The sequence below is a fragment of the Colossoma macropomum genome, unplaced genomic scaffold, assembly GCF_904425465.1.
Source record: "Colossoma macropomum unplaced genomic scaffold, Colossoma_macropomum, whole genome shotgun sequence".
Lineage (NCBI taxonomy): Eukaryota > Metazoa > Chordata > Actinopteri > Characiformes > Serrasalmidae > Colossoma > Colossoma macropomum.
Genome location: NW_023494806.1, coordinates 30942011 through 30958473, shown reverse-complemented (window position 1 = coordinate 30958473; position 16463 = coordinate 30942011). Strand labels below are relative to the sequence as shown.

The following is a 16463-nucleotide window of genomic DNA, read 5'->3' as shown; positions in this document are numbered from 1 at the left end:
GAGATATCTTGTGGGAGGTCCTCCGGGAATATGGGGTGCCGGGGTTACTACTCCGGGCCATTCAATGTCTGTACACCCAGAGTGAGAGCTGTGTTCGTATACTCGGCATTAAGTCGGACTCTTTCAGTGTTAGCATTGGACTCCGCCAGGGTTGTGCCCTGTCTCCACTCCTGTTTGTGATTTTCATGGACAGGGTGTCGAGGCATAACCGGGGTCAGGAGGGCATTATGTGTGGAGGCCGGACGGTGGCGTCTCTGCTATTTGCAGATGATGTTGTTCTTTTGGCTGGATCACATGGATGCCTCCAGCGCTCACTGGAGTGGTTTGCAGCTGAGTGTGAAGCGGTTGGTATGTGGATCAGCACCTCCAAGTCTGAGTCCATGGTCTTAGCCCGGAAAAGGATGGCATGCCCGCTCCAGGTAAGGGGAAAGGACTTGCCCCAGGTGGAGGAGTTTAAGTATCTCGGGGTCTTGTTCACAGGAAGAGGGATCGTGAGATCAACTGCAGGCTGGGACAGGCGGCAGCAGTAATGTGGTCGCTGTACCAGACTGTAGTGGTGAAGAGGGAGCTGAGCCATAAGGCGAAGCTCTCTGTTTACCGATCGGTCTACATCCCGACCCTCACCTATGGTCATGAGCTGTGGGCAATGACCGAAAGAATGAGATCGCGAATACAAGCGGCGGAAATGAGCTTTCTTCGCAGGGTGGCGGGCTACACTCTATTTGATAGGGTGAGGAGCTCGGCCATCCGGGAGGAGCTCTGAGTAGAGCCGCTACTCCTCCGCATTGAGAGGAGCCAGCTGAGGAGGTTCGGGCATCTGATCCGGATGCCCCCTGGACGCTTCCCGGTGGGGGTGTACCAGGCACGGCCTACCGGAATAAGACCCCGGGGTCGTCCTAGGACCCGCTGGAGGGATTATTTCTCCAAGTTGGCCTGGGAGCGGCTTGGGGTCCCCAGGAATGAGCTGGAGGAAGTTGAGGGGGACAGGGTCATCTGGGATTCTCTGCTCTCCCAACTGCTACCGCGACCCTATCTGGACTAAGCAGTTAACGATGATGATGAGTGGGGAATAAGAAACTTAATCAAAGTACACTGGCCATTTAAGATTCTCAAGAAAATTGATGAGGTTACTTATATACTTGGTTTGCCTACACATTATTGTGTCTCCCAATTTTTTCATTTCTCCCTTCACAAGGCACTGGTTCCTGGATCAATGGAGGGGCTGTGCCTGACATCAGAGGACTTGGATGGAGCTCCTGTGTATGCTGTTCATCGGTGGTGGACTCCAGAATAAGAGGAGGGAGGTACAGTACCTGGCAAACTGGGAAAATTACAGGCAGAGGAGCAGTGTTGGAGCCCTGCTCAGGACGTCCTGGATCAGGGATTAATGGCTGATTTTCATAGTCAGCATAAATATAAGCCTGCTCCTCATCCGAGGGGATATTCTAGGAGGGCTAGTTCCGGTCCTGCTCCCAGTCATCTTCCTGTCGGAAGAGAGCGTCATCAGTCCAGTGTTGGTTAAAGTAGAGCAGTTCATTCTGCATTCTCAATAAATTTGTTTAATTCTATCTAGAATTTAGTTCTAAATTCTGACATGCTGTATCTTCTGGTGTCTGCCCTGCAATGGGCTGGCGACCTGTCCAGGGTGTTTCCTGCCTTCTGCCCAAAGATTGCTTGGCAGCACCATGCTCCAGCACTCCCTGCCGCCCAGAAGGATAAGCAGCTCAGATACTGCATGTGTGTATGTGTGTGGCTACTGCTGTGTTCTGACTGAATCCATAAAGGCAGATTTAGCTAAATATTGGTCAAAGTTAGAAGAACAGAGAAGTTAGTTAGAACTAAATTAAAGTCATGCACATTCAGTGTGCAGTTTTCATGCTGCATCTTGCTATTGTTTGGATAGTTCCTCTTGCATGCAGCACTCAGTTTTTGTTTTAACAACTTTATAATCAGTCTAAGCTCTAAGCTGATCTTAAAAAGCTTATGTTGGGTAACTAGCCACAGTGCCTGGTGGGTGAAGCAAATTTACCAACCACATGTGAATATATAGCTGCAGCAATTTTTCTTAGCTCTTCACCTTCATTATTTTATGTCGTAAGTTTCCTTATTTAATGGCTTTAGTTGCTTAGTTGCTTAAACTCAATTTTAACTTTAGTCTCTCTGTGTCATTAATTCTGCTTGTTATACCACATATCAAAACATTCTAAATGTACTTACGTTTAAATAAATTTTGAAAGACTGATATAAACAAGGCTGGTTGTAAAGCTTTCATCTTGCTGTGTCCTCCAAGATACACCATAGCGTGCATTAATTTAACCTGTTCCTCCACTGAGGGCACTTTCCCAACTGGCTGTTGTACGTAAGGCCACGACAGTGGGCTCTTGCACTATGAAATCTGAGGTAAGTGCAGAGAGGAACTGAATGCAACAGTATATTACTGACAAAAATGAATCACTCTTCATAAGCAACAAAACCTTCAGCTCTGCAGCACCACATCAAAACAGGCACTGGCATTAATACCATTTTTTAAAGTGTGGAAAGCATTTGTTTACTGCAACAGTTGGGTGACATTCTGTCGTAACTCTACACAAATGAATGTAATTGGTTGATTTCATTCAGACATTAACAAAATGGTTGTGCTGTTCTTAGGTTATAGAAATGTGTGATAAAACTTTGGGCCTGCCGGCAGGCCCTGGCCTTTTAAGCGGTTAATGCACCTTGAGAAGGAAAGATACCACATCTAACATCCCCATCCCGTTGTGACTAATAAGCGAAATTGTTTCTTGCACAGAAATTGAACTAGCATAGTTCTTGGATGTTGTGTTATTTGAATAAAAACAAATGTCTCACTTTATTTGGATAGTCCACTATAGGTTATCTACAGGTGTTCAAATTGTTAACAAGTTATCTGTTGAAACTCAATTTTAAACATTGGTGGGGTTAGAGTTAGGATTTGGATCAGGGTTAGGGCTAGGAGCAGGGTGAGGGTTGGGTTTAGATTTTGAGTTGAAGTTAAAGTTAGAGTTATGATTAGAGCCAGGTTTAGAGTTACAGAAATTCTTGGCCAATTTATTAGATATTTAGTTAAATGTTACTTGAAAGCAAATTAAGTATCTAGAAAGCATCTAAACTAGACTATCCAAATAAAGTGTTACCAAAACAAATGTGTGGGAACTAAAACTTTCCTCAAAACGAAGAAAAATTCTCAGTATTTGTACCTTTCTTCATTGAACGTTTACATGTTCTGGTCTTTCAACCAGAAGATCTCATGCTTGAGACAGCTAATGCACTGCTGCAGGAGGCGAATAGGCATGTTTACAACAGACGTAGCAGTCATTACTTTTCATTTTGGCTGGAGCGCCCCTTTATGTATAGCATTGAATTACAACTAACTAAAGCTTTTTTAGTGGTTAATATTGAAAGCAAGAACATTACTGAGTCAGGATGGAGAAAAAACACAATGGAATATGGCGTGCATGGGTTGCTGTGAGTCACCCTGTAAAGCCTGAAATAATAATTTAGAAGTCAAACCACTTCATACATCTTTATCATGTATCATTTAACATCAACATTTTAAAAACCTTAACACTGCACTAATGAGGATATGATGACAATAGTATATCATTTACAAGACACACCCTTCATCAAGTTCAAGGAGATCTCAATCATCTGATTCATCCGCTTGGGGATGGGGTCCAAAGCAAAACCCATGTTGCAAAACATTTCTTGGAATTACATGCCATTATGTGCCATTTCTACCAGAGAGATTTCCAAGTACTCAAATCCTATATAATGTACTGTTATGAATTTCCACCTTTTTCAGTATGACCTTCAAGGCAGTCTTGACAAGGGAGGCAAGCTGATATTTGAACTGTCCTAAACGATTGCTATGCCAGTGCCTATCTCCCACAATTGCTCAAAAAGAGCAGCACTGCGCACATATTGCAGAGCAGGGAACTGCATACTGTCTCTAAAACCATCTACCGAGTGGTTTTAGATGTGGTCTGCAGTTCCGTGCTCTGCAGTAAGTGTACAGTTCTGCTGTTCCATTCTCATCTCATCTTCTTGGATGAACTTGATGCTTCTCATTTATCTGTAAGCCAGAAGAATGTTGTTGCCCACATGCTGGTTGTTGTAAATCAGCAGAACTACACTTTTACTGTTTGTGTTTTCTTTACAGAAACAAGAGGCATCGAGAGTTCAACCCTGATGACAGAACCAGAACATCCAACAGCTTGCAGACAGTGTGTTGTGCATTTTCTATGCAGTGGTGAATGTCATCATCTTCATCCTGGGTGTTGCTGGAAATGGTTTGGTGATCTGGATTGCAGGGTTTAAGGTGAAGAAATCTGTCAATGCTACTTGGTACTTGAGTCTGGCTGAGTCTGTTTACATATGTTGCTCCTTCCTGTCCTTCGGTATTGTTCACATGGTCAAAAAGGACTGAATCTTTGGGTGTTCCATGTGCAAGCTCATATTCTTCAATATGTACTTAAACTGGTTCAGCAGCATCTTCCTCCTCGTCATCATCAGGTGGACCGCTGTGTGGTCATTATGTTTCCTGTGTGGGCTCAGAACACGCGTACTGTGATAATCATGCTAGCCTGGATCATCTCAGCAGAACATAGCCTACCCTCAGCCTTTTGCCACGATGTTAAATGTGATGCCCACAACCTGACAACTATTTGCTATGAAAATTACAAGCATGATCAACAGGAGGTCATGGAAGTGGTGTACCGATTCATTTTTGGATTTGTGATACTGTTCCTGATCATTATTGTCTGTTAAACTGTCATCATTCGAAAGCTGAAGTCCAACCAGACGGCGAAGTTAAGAAAGCCATTTAAGATCATGATGGTGCTAATTGTTACTTTCTTGATCTCCTGGCTGTCTTACAACACTTTTGCTTTGATACAACTAGGCTCTGACATATCTGAGAATTTCTACCTGTCAGGATTGACAGTTGTTGTCATTCTTGCCAGTGCCAGCAGCTGCCTGAACCCATTTCTTTATGCTTTTATGGGACAGCACTTTAAAAATCAATGTTATGTGCTTCTGTCCAAGACCGAGAATGCAAAAGAGGAAGGACCAGAGAAAGAGGAGGGCCAGTACAAAGTCTGAGGAACAGTTATTACCACTTCTGGGGAAATCAAGCTTTCAAACACTGTCTAAAGTGATCAGTAGCAGTTAAAGAAAAAAAGTAGTCTGTCAGTTTTACACCATAAATAATTAATTTCCTTAAATTTTTCCACTCTTTATCCAACTGCTGGCATGCCAGTTATAACATTGCTGATAGTAACAGATGTGCCTTCACAAGTGCCTCAAGAACCATGATATAAATGAACATTTTTTTAAAATCATGGTAAACGTTTACTATTAATTACTATTATGACTTTTAATGTATGCTAAATCTAAAAATGTACTGTAAGATTTTTCTTCAAACTGTTGTCTTATATCATGACAAACTTCGTGATTATTATATGTTTTTGTGTCTATATTAATGTTAATAATTAATTTTGTGTAATATCATTTTGCTTGACGTTTTTTGCTTGACATTTTCTCAAAACACACAAAAATGTGCCTTATCTTCATATTTCTTCTTATAAAACAGACAAACTATTTATGAAATTGATTAGCCAATGAAATACTATTGTACACTAGTTTGAATACCCCCAGTCAAGGATGCCATAACTTTTGCACGGGCGACATGCAGAACTGTGTTCTCTGTAGAGGATGTGCAACTTATTTTCACGTATTGTGCTTTTTTGATGATGAACACTCAACAGACTCTCAGTAACATAACATCCCATTAGATTTATAGGATTGCGTTTTGGGTTGAGGTTAAGTTTCAGGTTAGGTTTAGGTTAGGGTCAGGGTCAGCGTCAGGGTCAGGCTGAGGGTTTGGATTAGGTTTTGGTTTGACTTTAAGGTTAGCATTAGCATTAGGGCCAGGGTGACAGTTAGAATTAGGTTTTGGGTTGAGGTTGAGTTTAGAGTTAGGCATAGGGTGAGGGTTAGGTCTTGGGTAAAGTTAGGTTATGGTTAATGGAAGTAACATATTAAGTCTACTTCATGTAACTTAACTAAACTATACATATAAACTATACATATAAACTATACATCTACTTAGTGTATCAACAGTACATCTTCAAGATATTTACCGCAGTGTATTCAGATGCTTCACTACTGCTGTGATACTCACTGATATGTTATTGATGTGTTACTGATACTCTGTTAAGAGTTTAGGAATCATCTACAAAGGAGTACTCTAAATTAAGTGTTACCAATTTTGCCCTGAGAGGAGGTGATGCCACTCTTTTTTGGATTTCCTTGACACCAGGGTTTAAATATAGTCATGATAATACATAATAGTTCCATAAATGTCCAACTAGTGTTATTTGCCTATCACAAGTTGAAGTACATGGCTGGATATGGGATTATATGGGATATGGGATTAGACAATGGTCTCCTACATGCAGGGTGACAGTTCAACAGTGTTATCCAGCTGCTTTGAAATTTAACCAGAGATATTCCATATAGGGTCAGATTTCTAAAACGGTGACAGTGGCAACAGCACTACACCAAGCATAATATGTGCCACTGGTGTATTTTTAATGCTTCAGTATTTTCACAAGTGTCCCAGGCGAAGGTCAATCAAAAATTGACATGTAAATTATGTCATACATATTTAAAAACATATTAAAAACGTATTAAAAACTGAAATATGTTTTCAGTTCATTAGGATCACAGTAACAATCGTTAATTCAATTTAGTTCAATTCATTATACATATACAGGGGTACAGTATGATGGATCATGTTCGGGCTGCTTCTCTGGTGCATATACATTAAGATAAGGACATGAGTACATGTGAGTGCCCAAAAAACAATAGACAATACACTAAATAGACAATAGACAATAAACAGAATAAGTCAGAGGACAGTACATATGTATGTATGAAATGTGTAATATATATACAGCATTTTTTTTTCAGAGGCAGTGTTTAGTTAACAGTGTTGTGAATGTTAGTTCAAGTGTTCAGTCCAAGTTTCTGTATAGTAGGTCAGCAGTTCAGAATAAGACTGAAGTGGAATATGCATACAGTCGGTGTAGTTCTTGTATTCATAATCTGGAGGGCATTGTGGGTGTGACCAGTTTAAGAGCTTGAGAACAGACTATTCTTGTCTGCGTAACTGTGCTTGAACCTGGTAGTTGTGCCTCAACAGTTTAACATGATATTTTCATTACAATTCAAAACTTGTCAGAATGAAATGAATTATTTCCTATTTTCTAAACACGGGAATTAGATTTACATGTGAAAATCATATTTGATCTAGTAAATATTTAAATACACAAGGAGAATTCGCAAAACATTGAATTTGACGCAGGAAGAAGATGCTGTTTTCATTACAGTGCCGGAAACCCGTGGTTATATTCATTACAGAAGGAAGCTGGTTTTTAATGCACTGCTGTCTGAGGGGTCGAAGGTCACAGGCATTCTGTACTGGGTTCAGTAAAGGGCAACAGGTATTTTCAAATTATGTGAAAAACGTCCAAAATGGAGATACAAGGTTTTCTTCCAACAACAGTGATATATATGCACGCCATTGAGCCAAGAGCAGGTTATCTAGGCCCATTCACGCTGAAGTTATAAGCAGTGTTTCAGTCAAGGCACAACATAGGGCAGACAATTAGAACAGAGGTCATTTAGATACTTGTCACAGCCTGTTTAAGTCAAAGGGATGAAGAGAGGTTGGAACATGACCATGTGAAAAAGAATTATGGCTGTTTTTGATACATAAAACCACACAAAACTTACAAGTAGACCACAGAAGAGAAAAAAATTCAAGACAATATGTTAGATATGGGCCATTTAAGTCATATGCAACTTTTTGAAACTAAATTCTAAGATGTTGTGTTCTAAAAATCTTTTATCATCAGACTTCAGAGAAATAGACTTATGTTGTGCATGAAGACAGAATCTTGGTGCTTTTTGCACAAATGAATTATTTATGACTGGGTTTCACGATATTTAAACTGATGTGATTAATTAGTTATTGTTTATTTCAAGAAACTTCTGCTTAACCTCATTGACACACCTTATTTTTATTTATGTCAAGGGCAGTGTAAATGTCTAATTTCACAGCAATAATGGTACATTATGTGGCCAAAGGTTTGTGCACCCTTCCCATGCTGTCACTAGAAACACCCTAGAAACCACCTGTAATACAGGAAATGTACTTTTCTAGTTTTCTACTTTTTCTAGTTTCTGTTGTCATAGCAATTCTGTTGTTTTTTTGTTTTTTTTTTAATGTAACAAGGACCACAATGGAAATAACCTTCTGTGGCATCAATATGTGATATGGCTGCTATACAGTGTTAGATGTATTTAAACGTAAAATAAATTGGAACCCTTTGAGCAACGTATTGCCCAACTGTACAGTGTATGTGCTGGGACAGAGAGGGGCATGTGGTTTGCAACTCACTCTTCAATTCTGAGAACTAAAGCCACCACTAAGAAGAACTGAATGTCACAATGTTTTACTGATAAATAGTTTGTCCTTCATCATAGGGACAAAACTCTCAGCTCTGCAGCACTGTACAGAGAAGCTGACAGGTGAGTCATCATTCATTCAAATATAAACCAGACCTTGGGCCAGATTCATAATACTCAGCATTGCCAATGCCTGTGCACTCGATATCTACGTATCACTTGTTAGTTTAAAAGTTACCTCTGACTGTAAAGGTGGATTATTTCACAGCAGCCTTGCATTGTTGCTGTTGGGGGATTTTTTTGTATTTGACAAATATATTTTCTGTTGTTATATACTCGACTTGCAGATGGCTGCTAGTTTGTGAATCATTTCAATAAGGTCACCGTAATTGTCCAGCTTAAAAGAGAATTCTAGTGACTTTTCAAAACTTTTGTATGATTTTATAGTTGAGATGTCATCAAAGTCATTCAGAGTGATTTGGTTTTAAATCTTAGAGAAACTTACTGACCCAGATTGCTTTGCAGTGGTGATAGGTGGTGGTCATAGGAACCGGGATTGTCAAAGTCTACAGTACAAATACAGCCATTTTATTTATTGTATAATACAACAAGTACTCTTTGGGGAGTGTTGTGCTTCATAACACCTTGAATCTACCTCTACACTTAGACCTTATTTTTTTTTAGGCCAAAACATTCTCAAAACAACATATTAGGCAACGTATTCCCACGCATGTTTCTTCACATTGAATCCTTTGCATGTTTCTGCGTTTAACTCAGTTGTTATTGCAAAACACATCGTAAAATGAGGTCAAAAAGAAGCCAGAAAATTCTAGAGAAATATCTCCTAAGTGATCCAGCACTTAGTTCATCGCTGTTGAGTGGTTGGTCTTTGTGGGCCCTGGAATGCTTTTTTAGGAGAAGTTCCATGACCCTTTTATCTATTATAGCTGGGGTGCTCAATCCTAGTCTTGGAGATCTACCACCCTGCAGAGTTTAGCTCTAACCCTAATCTGATGTACCTTGTCCAGGCAATGAAGACCTTCAAAGGCATCAGAATATTAGAGCCAGGTGTGTTTGATCTGAACTCTCCAGGGTGGTAAATCTCCACAATCAGAATTGGGAACTCCTGCATTGGAGACCTAAATCTTGGTAGAGGATTTGTACATTTTTTGTTTTAGTCTGGCCATCGTTGGGTACCAGAGCTGGCAAGCTGTGGCCAGATATCTTACAGCTGTTGTACCATATCATATTTAGCTCTGTGCCTTTTTTACAACTGATTGTCAACCAATTACACCAACCTGTTCTTTGCTTTAGTTAAATCTACTCATCTGCTGGCTCTTAGTTGCACATGTGTATGTCGGAAATTTCACGCTTGATCGTATCGGTATTCTCTATTACCGATGCTTACACTACTGTTACGACAAATCTAGGTGACAGTGTGGATGGTGCTAAAAGAAAAAAATAATCAAAGCAAACAAAAGGAAAAAAAAAACTACCCTAGCTCTTTAGTTTAAATTCTCACCTAACAGCAAAACAAAAGAGCTATCTATACTCATCTTACTTACGCCAAAAATATAAATACAAACTATGGTGCCAACTCGTTACATAATGTGTTTATACCCTGGGCTACTACGTGGTGTAAAATGTATGAGCACGCCCATCTACCCTGTCCACAACCCCAAGAAAGCACCGCAGTGTATGACAGAGAAATGGAACTGTGCAGTGTGTCCCAATTCAGGGGCTGGATCCTTCGAAGAATGCAGTCTATGAAGGCATGTGCTTTGAAGGCTGCTTAGACCCAAAAAGGCTGTACCAAAATGAGATGGTCTGCCCTACGATGGATTTTCTGTTTGCGTCACAGCACCACTGTTCCCGCCTTTACCTTTGCGCCACAAAACACTGCTCTTGTGAGGTTCTTTTAAAGTTCTTTAAAGATGGAGCCAGAAACTTTGATTTTAGTTGTTTATTTCTTTTATTTATTAGAGCTGGCGATGCTTCACCACCGGCTACCAACCACAGCTATCCTGATATGGTATCAGTATTGATGCCAACCTTGCTGAAATTTATACTGCAAACATGTTTTCCAATAAGCCAGGAGCAGAGGCTGAGGAGAAAGGAGGACAGTGATCACCATCCACCATCAGTTTAGGTCATTTAGTAGTACAGAATGGGATGTCAGAAATACATCCTGTATTAATCCCCGATTTAAGGGGTATACCTTTTAGGTAATAATGCAGCTAGTGCATTCTCATTGAGCAAGAGTACCTGCAGCTTTCTCTAACCAAAACTGTCCTCAATGTCAAATTGTGTTTCTGTTTTCTGTGTAGAATCAAGAGATATCATGACTTCAACCACACTGAGAGCCACAGAACATCCTGGCTATGACAATGACAGCTTCACCACACGCCCAGTTATGACTTCACACGCTTGCACATATGCAATCTGTATTTTCTATGCAGTAGCAAATGTGATCATTATCATCCTGGGTGTTACTGGAAATGGTTTGGTGATCTGGATTACAGGATTTAAGGTGAAGAAGACCGTCAACAGCACCTGGTACCTGAGTCTGGCCGTGTCCGACTTCCTGTTCTGCTCATTCCTGCCCTTTATTGTCGTCTTAGTGATTAAAAATGAGTGGATCTTTGGGCTCTTCATGTGCAAGGTCAAGGTTTTCATTTTGTTCCTCAACTGGTTCTGCAGCGTCTTCCTCCTCGTCATCATCAGTGTGGACCGCTGCGTGGTTGTAATGTTTCCTGTGTGGGCTCAGAACCATCGCACTGTAAGAAAGGCCTCCTTGATAGTCGTGCTAGCTTGGATCAGCTCGGCAGCTCTCATTATGCCAGTGCTGAATTTACCCAATTACATCGAGGAACATTGTGTGTATGTTTACACTAATTCTCACCAACTTGTTGCAGAAACGACATGCCTATTAATTTTTTTATTCGTGATCCCGTACCTGATCATTCTCATCTGTTATGTCATCATCATGCGAAAGCTGAAGTCCAACCAGACGGCGAGGTCCAAAAAGCCGTTCAAGATCATGACTGTGTTAATCATTACTTTCTTGATCTGCTGGTTGCCTTTTCACATTTTTTCTATGATGAACTTAAACTACCAGAAATATGCAAGTTTTTTCTATACTGCCTTTACAATTGCTGTCACCTTGGCCAATGCCAACAGCTGTCTGAACCCGTTTCTTTATGCATTCATGGGGAAGGATGTTAAGGAGCAATGTTATACGCTCTTGTCGAAAATTGAGAATGCAGTTGGGGAGGAAGGCCCAGACAAAGACCAAAGGACCACTACTACCACCTCTGGGCAAGGCACACGTTCAACTACTGTTTGAAATATCAAACAAACTGAACTGATTCAGCAAAATGTCTCATTTAAAGCTTCATGTTTTTATGATCTGGGGTCCCATTTATAGAGAAGTTAATGTGCAACTATATTGTTCTCATTTTATATTCTTCTTTTTCTCCTTCTCGTTTTTATTTATTCTTATTTTTTGCCAGATATTTGCTGCATAACTCATGCCGCAGTTTTCGGGATATCAACACTGTTCCAACTCCAGATTGTCTGGTCTGATTGTGTGATCCAGGCTTGTATACAGCTTTATGATTAGATCCACAGATCCCTTGTTTCTTCCATAGAGTCACATTCATTTTCGCCACCACACAAACTCTATACTTCGTCGCCCTAAAGCCACCAAACTACATGTACTCACTAAGGGTAGAACCTCTAATTCTACTGCTCAACCATACCAACCATTCCATCCTTCGTTTTACATAGACTCCCATTCATTTTCAACAAATCGTAGATAATACTTCCTACGAACAACTGAATAAACACCCCACACGCCATGGCAACTGCCTAGCAGCAATTTAGCAACTGCATGGGATACCATAGAAACTGCCTAGCAACACCTTAGCAACCACCTGGGATACCATAGTAACTGCCTAGCAACAATCTAGCAGACAAAAAATGGGAACCAATTAAGCTGCACAACCATTCTGTGTTTTCATTCAGAAAATTCATGTTTCTAGTTTTAAATGGACACAAATATTTCCTAAACATCCCCAGAAACACTTAAAAAAATGTTGTGAAACTGTTGCACATATTCTGTATTTATTTTTATGCACCGTCTTTGTGTTTTTTTTTTCATTCTGTTCTCACTCTTTTTATTTTTTTCTTTTTAAGCCTTTTTTTATGTCACTGCACCAGAAAAGTATGGTCTTGTATCAATAGCAGACTCTTATTGGTGCCTCTCTGGTTTTCAAGAAGACTATATATAATCATGTACAACACATTGTCCATGAATCTGAAGAACCATTTCAAAGTGAACAGAACCATTTAAGCATGAAGTGGTTCTATATAGAACCCATGGTGCTAAGTAAAACCATTCCTTTTATTAAAGAGCCCTTTAAGAACCATATTTTTCAGAGTGTAGATGTAAATATCAGAAAATAAAACAGCAGATTATTTAGAAAAGCACATATGTAGCAACATGTACACTTACTGTGCAATACTGGGGAGCATTGGGAAATCTGGAGATGGTAAAGTGCGTGTTGTGGTGGTGCTGTAAAATGTGTTATGTGATTGTGAAAGTTTTCATTCTGTTTTTTTTCTTGGTTGTGTGTGTTTATTTTGACGTTACTATGCAAAGGTATGTGCTGATGTATAATGTGCACTAATGTATGCACTGATAGGTTGAATAAACTGAATTGTTGTCCAGACAAAATGCCTTTTGATGCTTATGCATACAATATACAAGACTGTATAGTCTTACATTTGGTAGTCCCCCCCCACACCAGAAAAAAAAACAAAACAAAAAAAAACATAGCAGGTGTCAACTTATTCTATAAGTTCCTAGCTTTGTAACCACTGAGGCCTGTTACCTAACTGTGCAGTGGACATGCTGTGGCAGATGGGTGTGTGGTTTGCAACGCGGTCATAAATTCTGAGAATTAAAGTCACCATAGAAAAACACTGAATGTCACAATAGTGTACTCATGAATAGTTTGTCCCAAACAAAAGCAACAAAACTCTATATGAATATGTCATTCATTGTCAGTGCTAAATCAACCCTAGATAGATGTTTATTTTCACAATTTTATAGTGTTTATTTTGTGACATCAACATAGGAATAAACACAGGGGTAGCCATGATCTGCTATGCCAAGTGCTCTTTATTGAATACATCAGCAAAAAGAGGCACATACAGCCCACCAAACTCGAGGGGGAGGTCACCTCTCCCCATCGGCTTCACTCTGATGATGACCCCCCTCACATGCACAAAACACAAACAACATGCATGCACAACTTAAACCAACAGAAATAACATTAAACAACACAAATAAGTCCCTGTGCTGGAGGGTGTGCACTACTATGAGCCTTTGCGTGTGGTTATCTGCCTAGCCACACCTCCAGAGTCTCAGGCTACAATATAATTCTCCTGTACATCTTCTTACCAGAGTACCAAAAACTTAATATAAAGTGTTAAAAACAAAAAACACGTTGATAAACATAATAAACATATTTAAAAATATGTTTAAAACACTAAAGATACACAGGTCCTCTTGGTATTACCAGCATGCAAATCCAAAAGGACATTTTCAGCAACAACAACAACGGCAAAAATTATTATGTATTGAAATGTCTTATAATAATTTCCACTGTATTATTAAAAACAGTAACAGCAACAATAATAATAAATTCGTATAAATATAAATTATATAACATAAATTAACATAAATTATATGACAACAACATGATGATTACTGATCATCATATTGATGATTTCTTGTGTATTTCTCCAGGCGTATTGCTGGCATTTTTATTATTAAAGGTATACATTTCTCACAGTGTAGATTCAGACACAGTATTTTTAAGAATTCTGTCTGACAGTGCAGCTTTGTCCAGGACTACAGTAAACTCTATATCATCCACCTTTAATGGTTCTTAGATCACCGCTGATTCTTATGCAGCAGGACCCAAATTCCTGCCTGCATAGGAATTAGTGGTGTTTATAGTTTATGACAGTGAGGAGGGACAGGACAGTCAAAACATCAGGCAAAACCATTCTGTCCCAGGCTCAACCTCATCTAATGTAGACGAGAAAAGACCTCATAAGGGATCAGAGGCAGCTACTATAAGCACTGAGTCAGGCCAGCAGTCTAAAGGAGGAGAGCTTTTTATCTACAGCTGATGGTAGGAAACCTTATATTTTTAGAAGAGTGGGCTTCCTCTGAATTTCGTCTTGATAAATCAACACCAGGTTGAGCCAGATTCTGATCTGAAAGTTGGGTAGAACAAGTCGGTAGACCAGATCCACCTTCACAAGCTAAACTGGAGCAGAACGTTTCAGAGTGGGACATTTTTACTTTAGCTGTAGCTCTCTTGGGTGAGGGTGTGCCAAGTTTCCCGATAGGTGGGCAGTAAGGACGGTGTTACGAGATTGTGTCATTATGAGACAAAGGAAAAGGGCTGAACTTCCAATGAGGCGTTTCAGGCAGCTGATAAAAGTGGTTTCTGAGGGAGAGAGTTTCTCCATCTGGTGTGAACTTTAAGCTTTGTGACTTTGCAGACTGTTTACATGCACAAAAATCTACAGAACACACTAAAGAAAAGCGAAAACCCAGAAAAGCATAGTAGGTCCCATTTAATTCCACTCCATTCAAATCCCCCACCTCTTCTTTTGTCTTCTTCTCTCTGTATCTCCAGTAGATGGAGTAATCTGTGCAGCTCCTGCAGTCGATGGCACTTGGTGCGAGCCCACATCACCTCATTTTACAAGGTTTCTAATGAAGTGGTGATCCAATACATGGACCACGGCAGCTACGAGTGAGTGAATCGATACCCTTCGTCAGATTAGGTTCCTCCTTCTTCTGCTTGGTGCTCAGTATGACACCATGAGGTTTTGAGCTTTCCTTTACTTAAACCATGTGTTTCTTTCAGGTCTGACTTTATGACATTACCATTCCAAGGAACAGAAGTCACAGACGAACAGAAGAAGAGGACCAAATAGCTCCTCTTCCTGGTAGGAATGATGAGATATTTACAGGAGATGTTGCTTTGTTGTCTTTATCCACAGTACAAGTGGCTCCTCCATGTCCTCCAGGAGAAGATCTGAGAGGAACTGCAGCCAACTGTGCTCTGGAAGAGATGACATGAGGGGTCACTCTGCTTGCGCAGGTAAGTGTCCAACCACATTACTGTTTAAAACGAAGGTCAGATAAAAAAAAAAAACAAACTTTATTGTGATTTTAGGTCACAAACTATGACAGAAACTCAGGCCTTCCTATGGTGCAGATGTGGAACGTGGATGTGGAGGTGAGTGCGTTTGACCACTTAGGAAATAGATGCTGACTTTGTTTTGTCTTTATTTAGTCTTCTGTATTTATGGCACAGTAAAGTCATCATTTATTTTTGGGCTGTTAGAGAAACAGTAAGACTCTTTTATAATGGTCAATGCTCAGACAGACTGCTGTACATTCATATATGTTGTTAATGCTGATACTTTTCATTTCATTTCCTCTTTTCTTCACATTTGCAGGCGGTGCTGCTGAACCGCACTTTGGCAAAGTGAGGATTTGCCACATGGGTGGGCAGTTTCTGATCCATCTGACCCCATCTCTTTCACCCTGATTCCCACCTTAACCCTGTCCTATGGAGTTGATTTTGTGCAAAAGTTTTGAAGAAAATAATAAAATGATTTTTTTACTCATTCTGATATAAATATATTACAAATTTTTGCTTTCTTTTGTTTCTGGGCTTTCTGAGCATGTAGCCACACCCACTCAGTTAGCCGTGATCTGCCTAGAGCATGGTAGCACTCTTCATACTCAGTGTTTTGCCAGAGAGGATTATGCTGACATGTCTGCCCTTATGAACAATGTTTGTCATATTTGTTAAAGTAACAGACTCAGTTTCCTGTGTTGAGCTGTGTGAAATTGTAAATTGAAGTATATTAAG

The 16463-nt window shown here is 40.0% G+C and overlaps 1 protein-coding gene across 1 annotated transcript in view; it reads left to right on the top strand.

Annotated features, from left to right (window-relative positions):
- The window catches only part of LOC118827080 (chemokine-like receptor 1), a 39560-nt gene extending 23424 nt beyond the window's left edge, over positions 1–16136 (top strand). Inside the window, exons 4-7 of the mRNA XM_036598286.1 lie at positions 10821–11811; positions 15216–15332; positions 15583–15683; positions 16045–16136. Of these exons, the coding sequence (XP_036454179.1) occupies positions 10821–11811; positions 15216–15332; positions 15583–15683; positions 16045–16136 (1301 nt within the window). The remainder of the gene's footprint in view (positions 1–10820; positions 11812–15215; positions 15333–15582; positions 15684–16044) is intronic.
- The last annotated feature ends 327 nt before the right edge of the window (positions 16137–16463 follow it).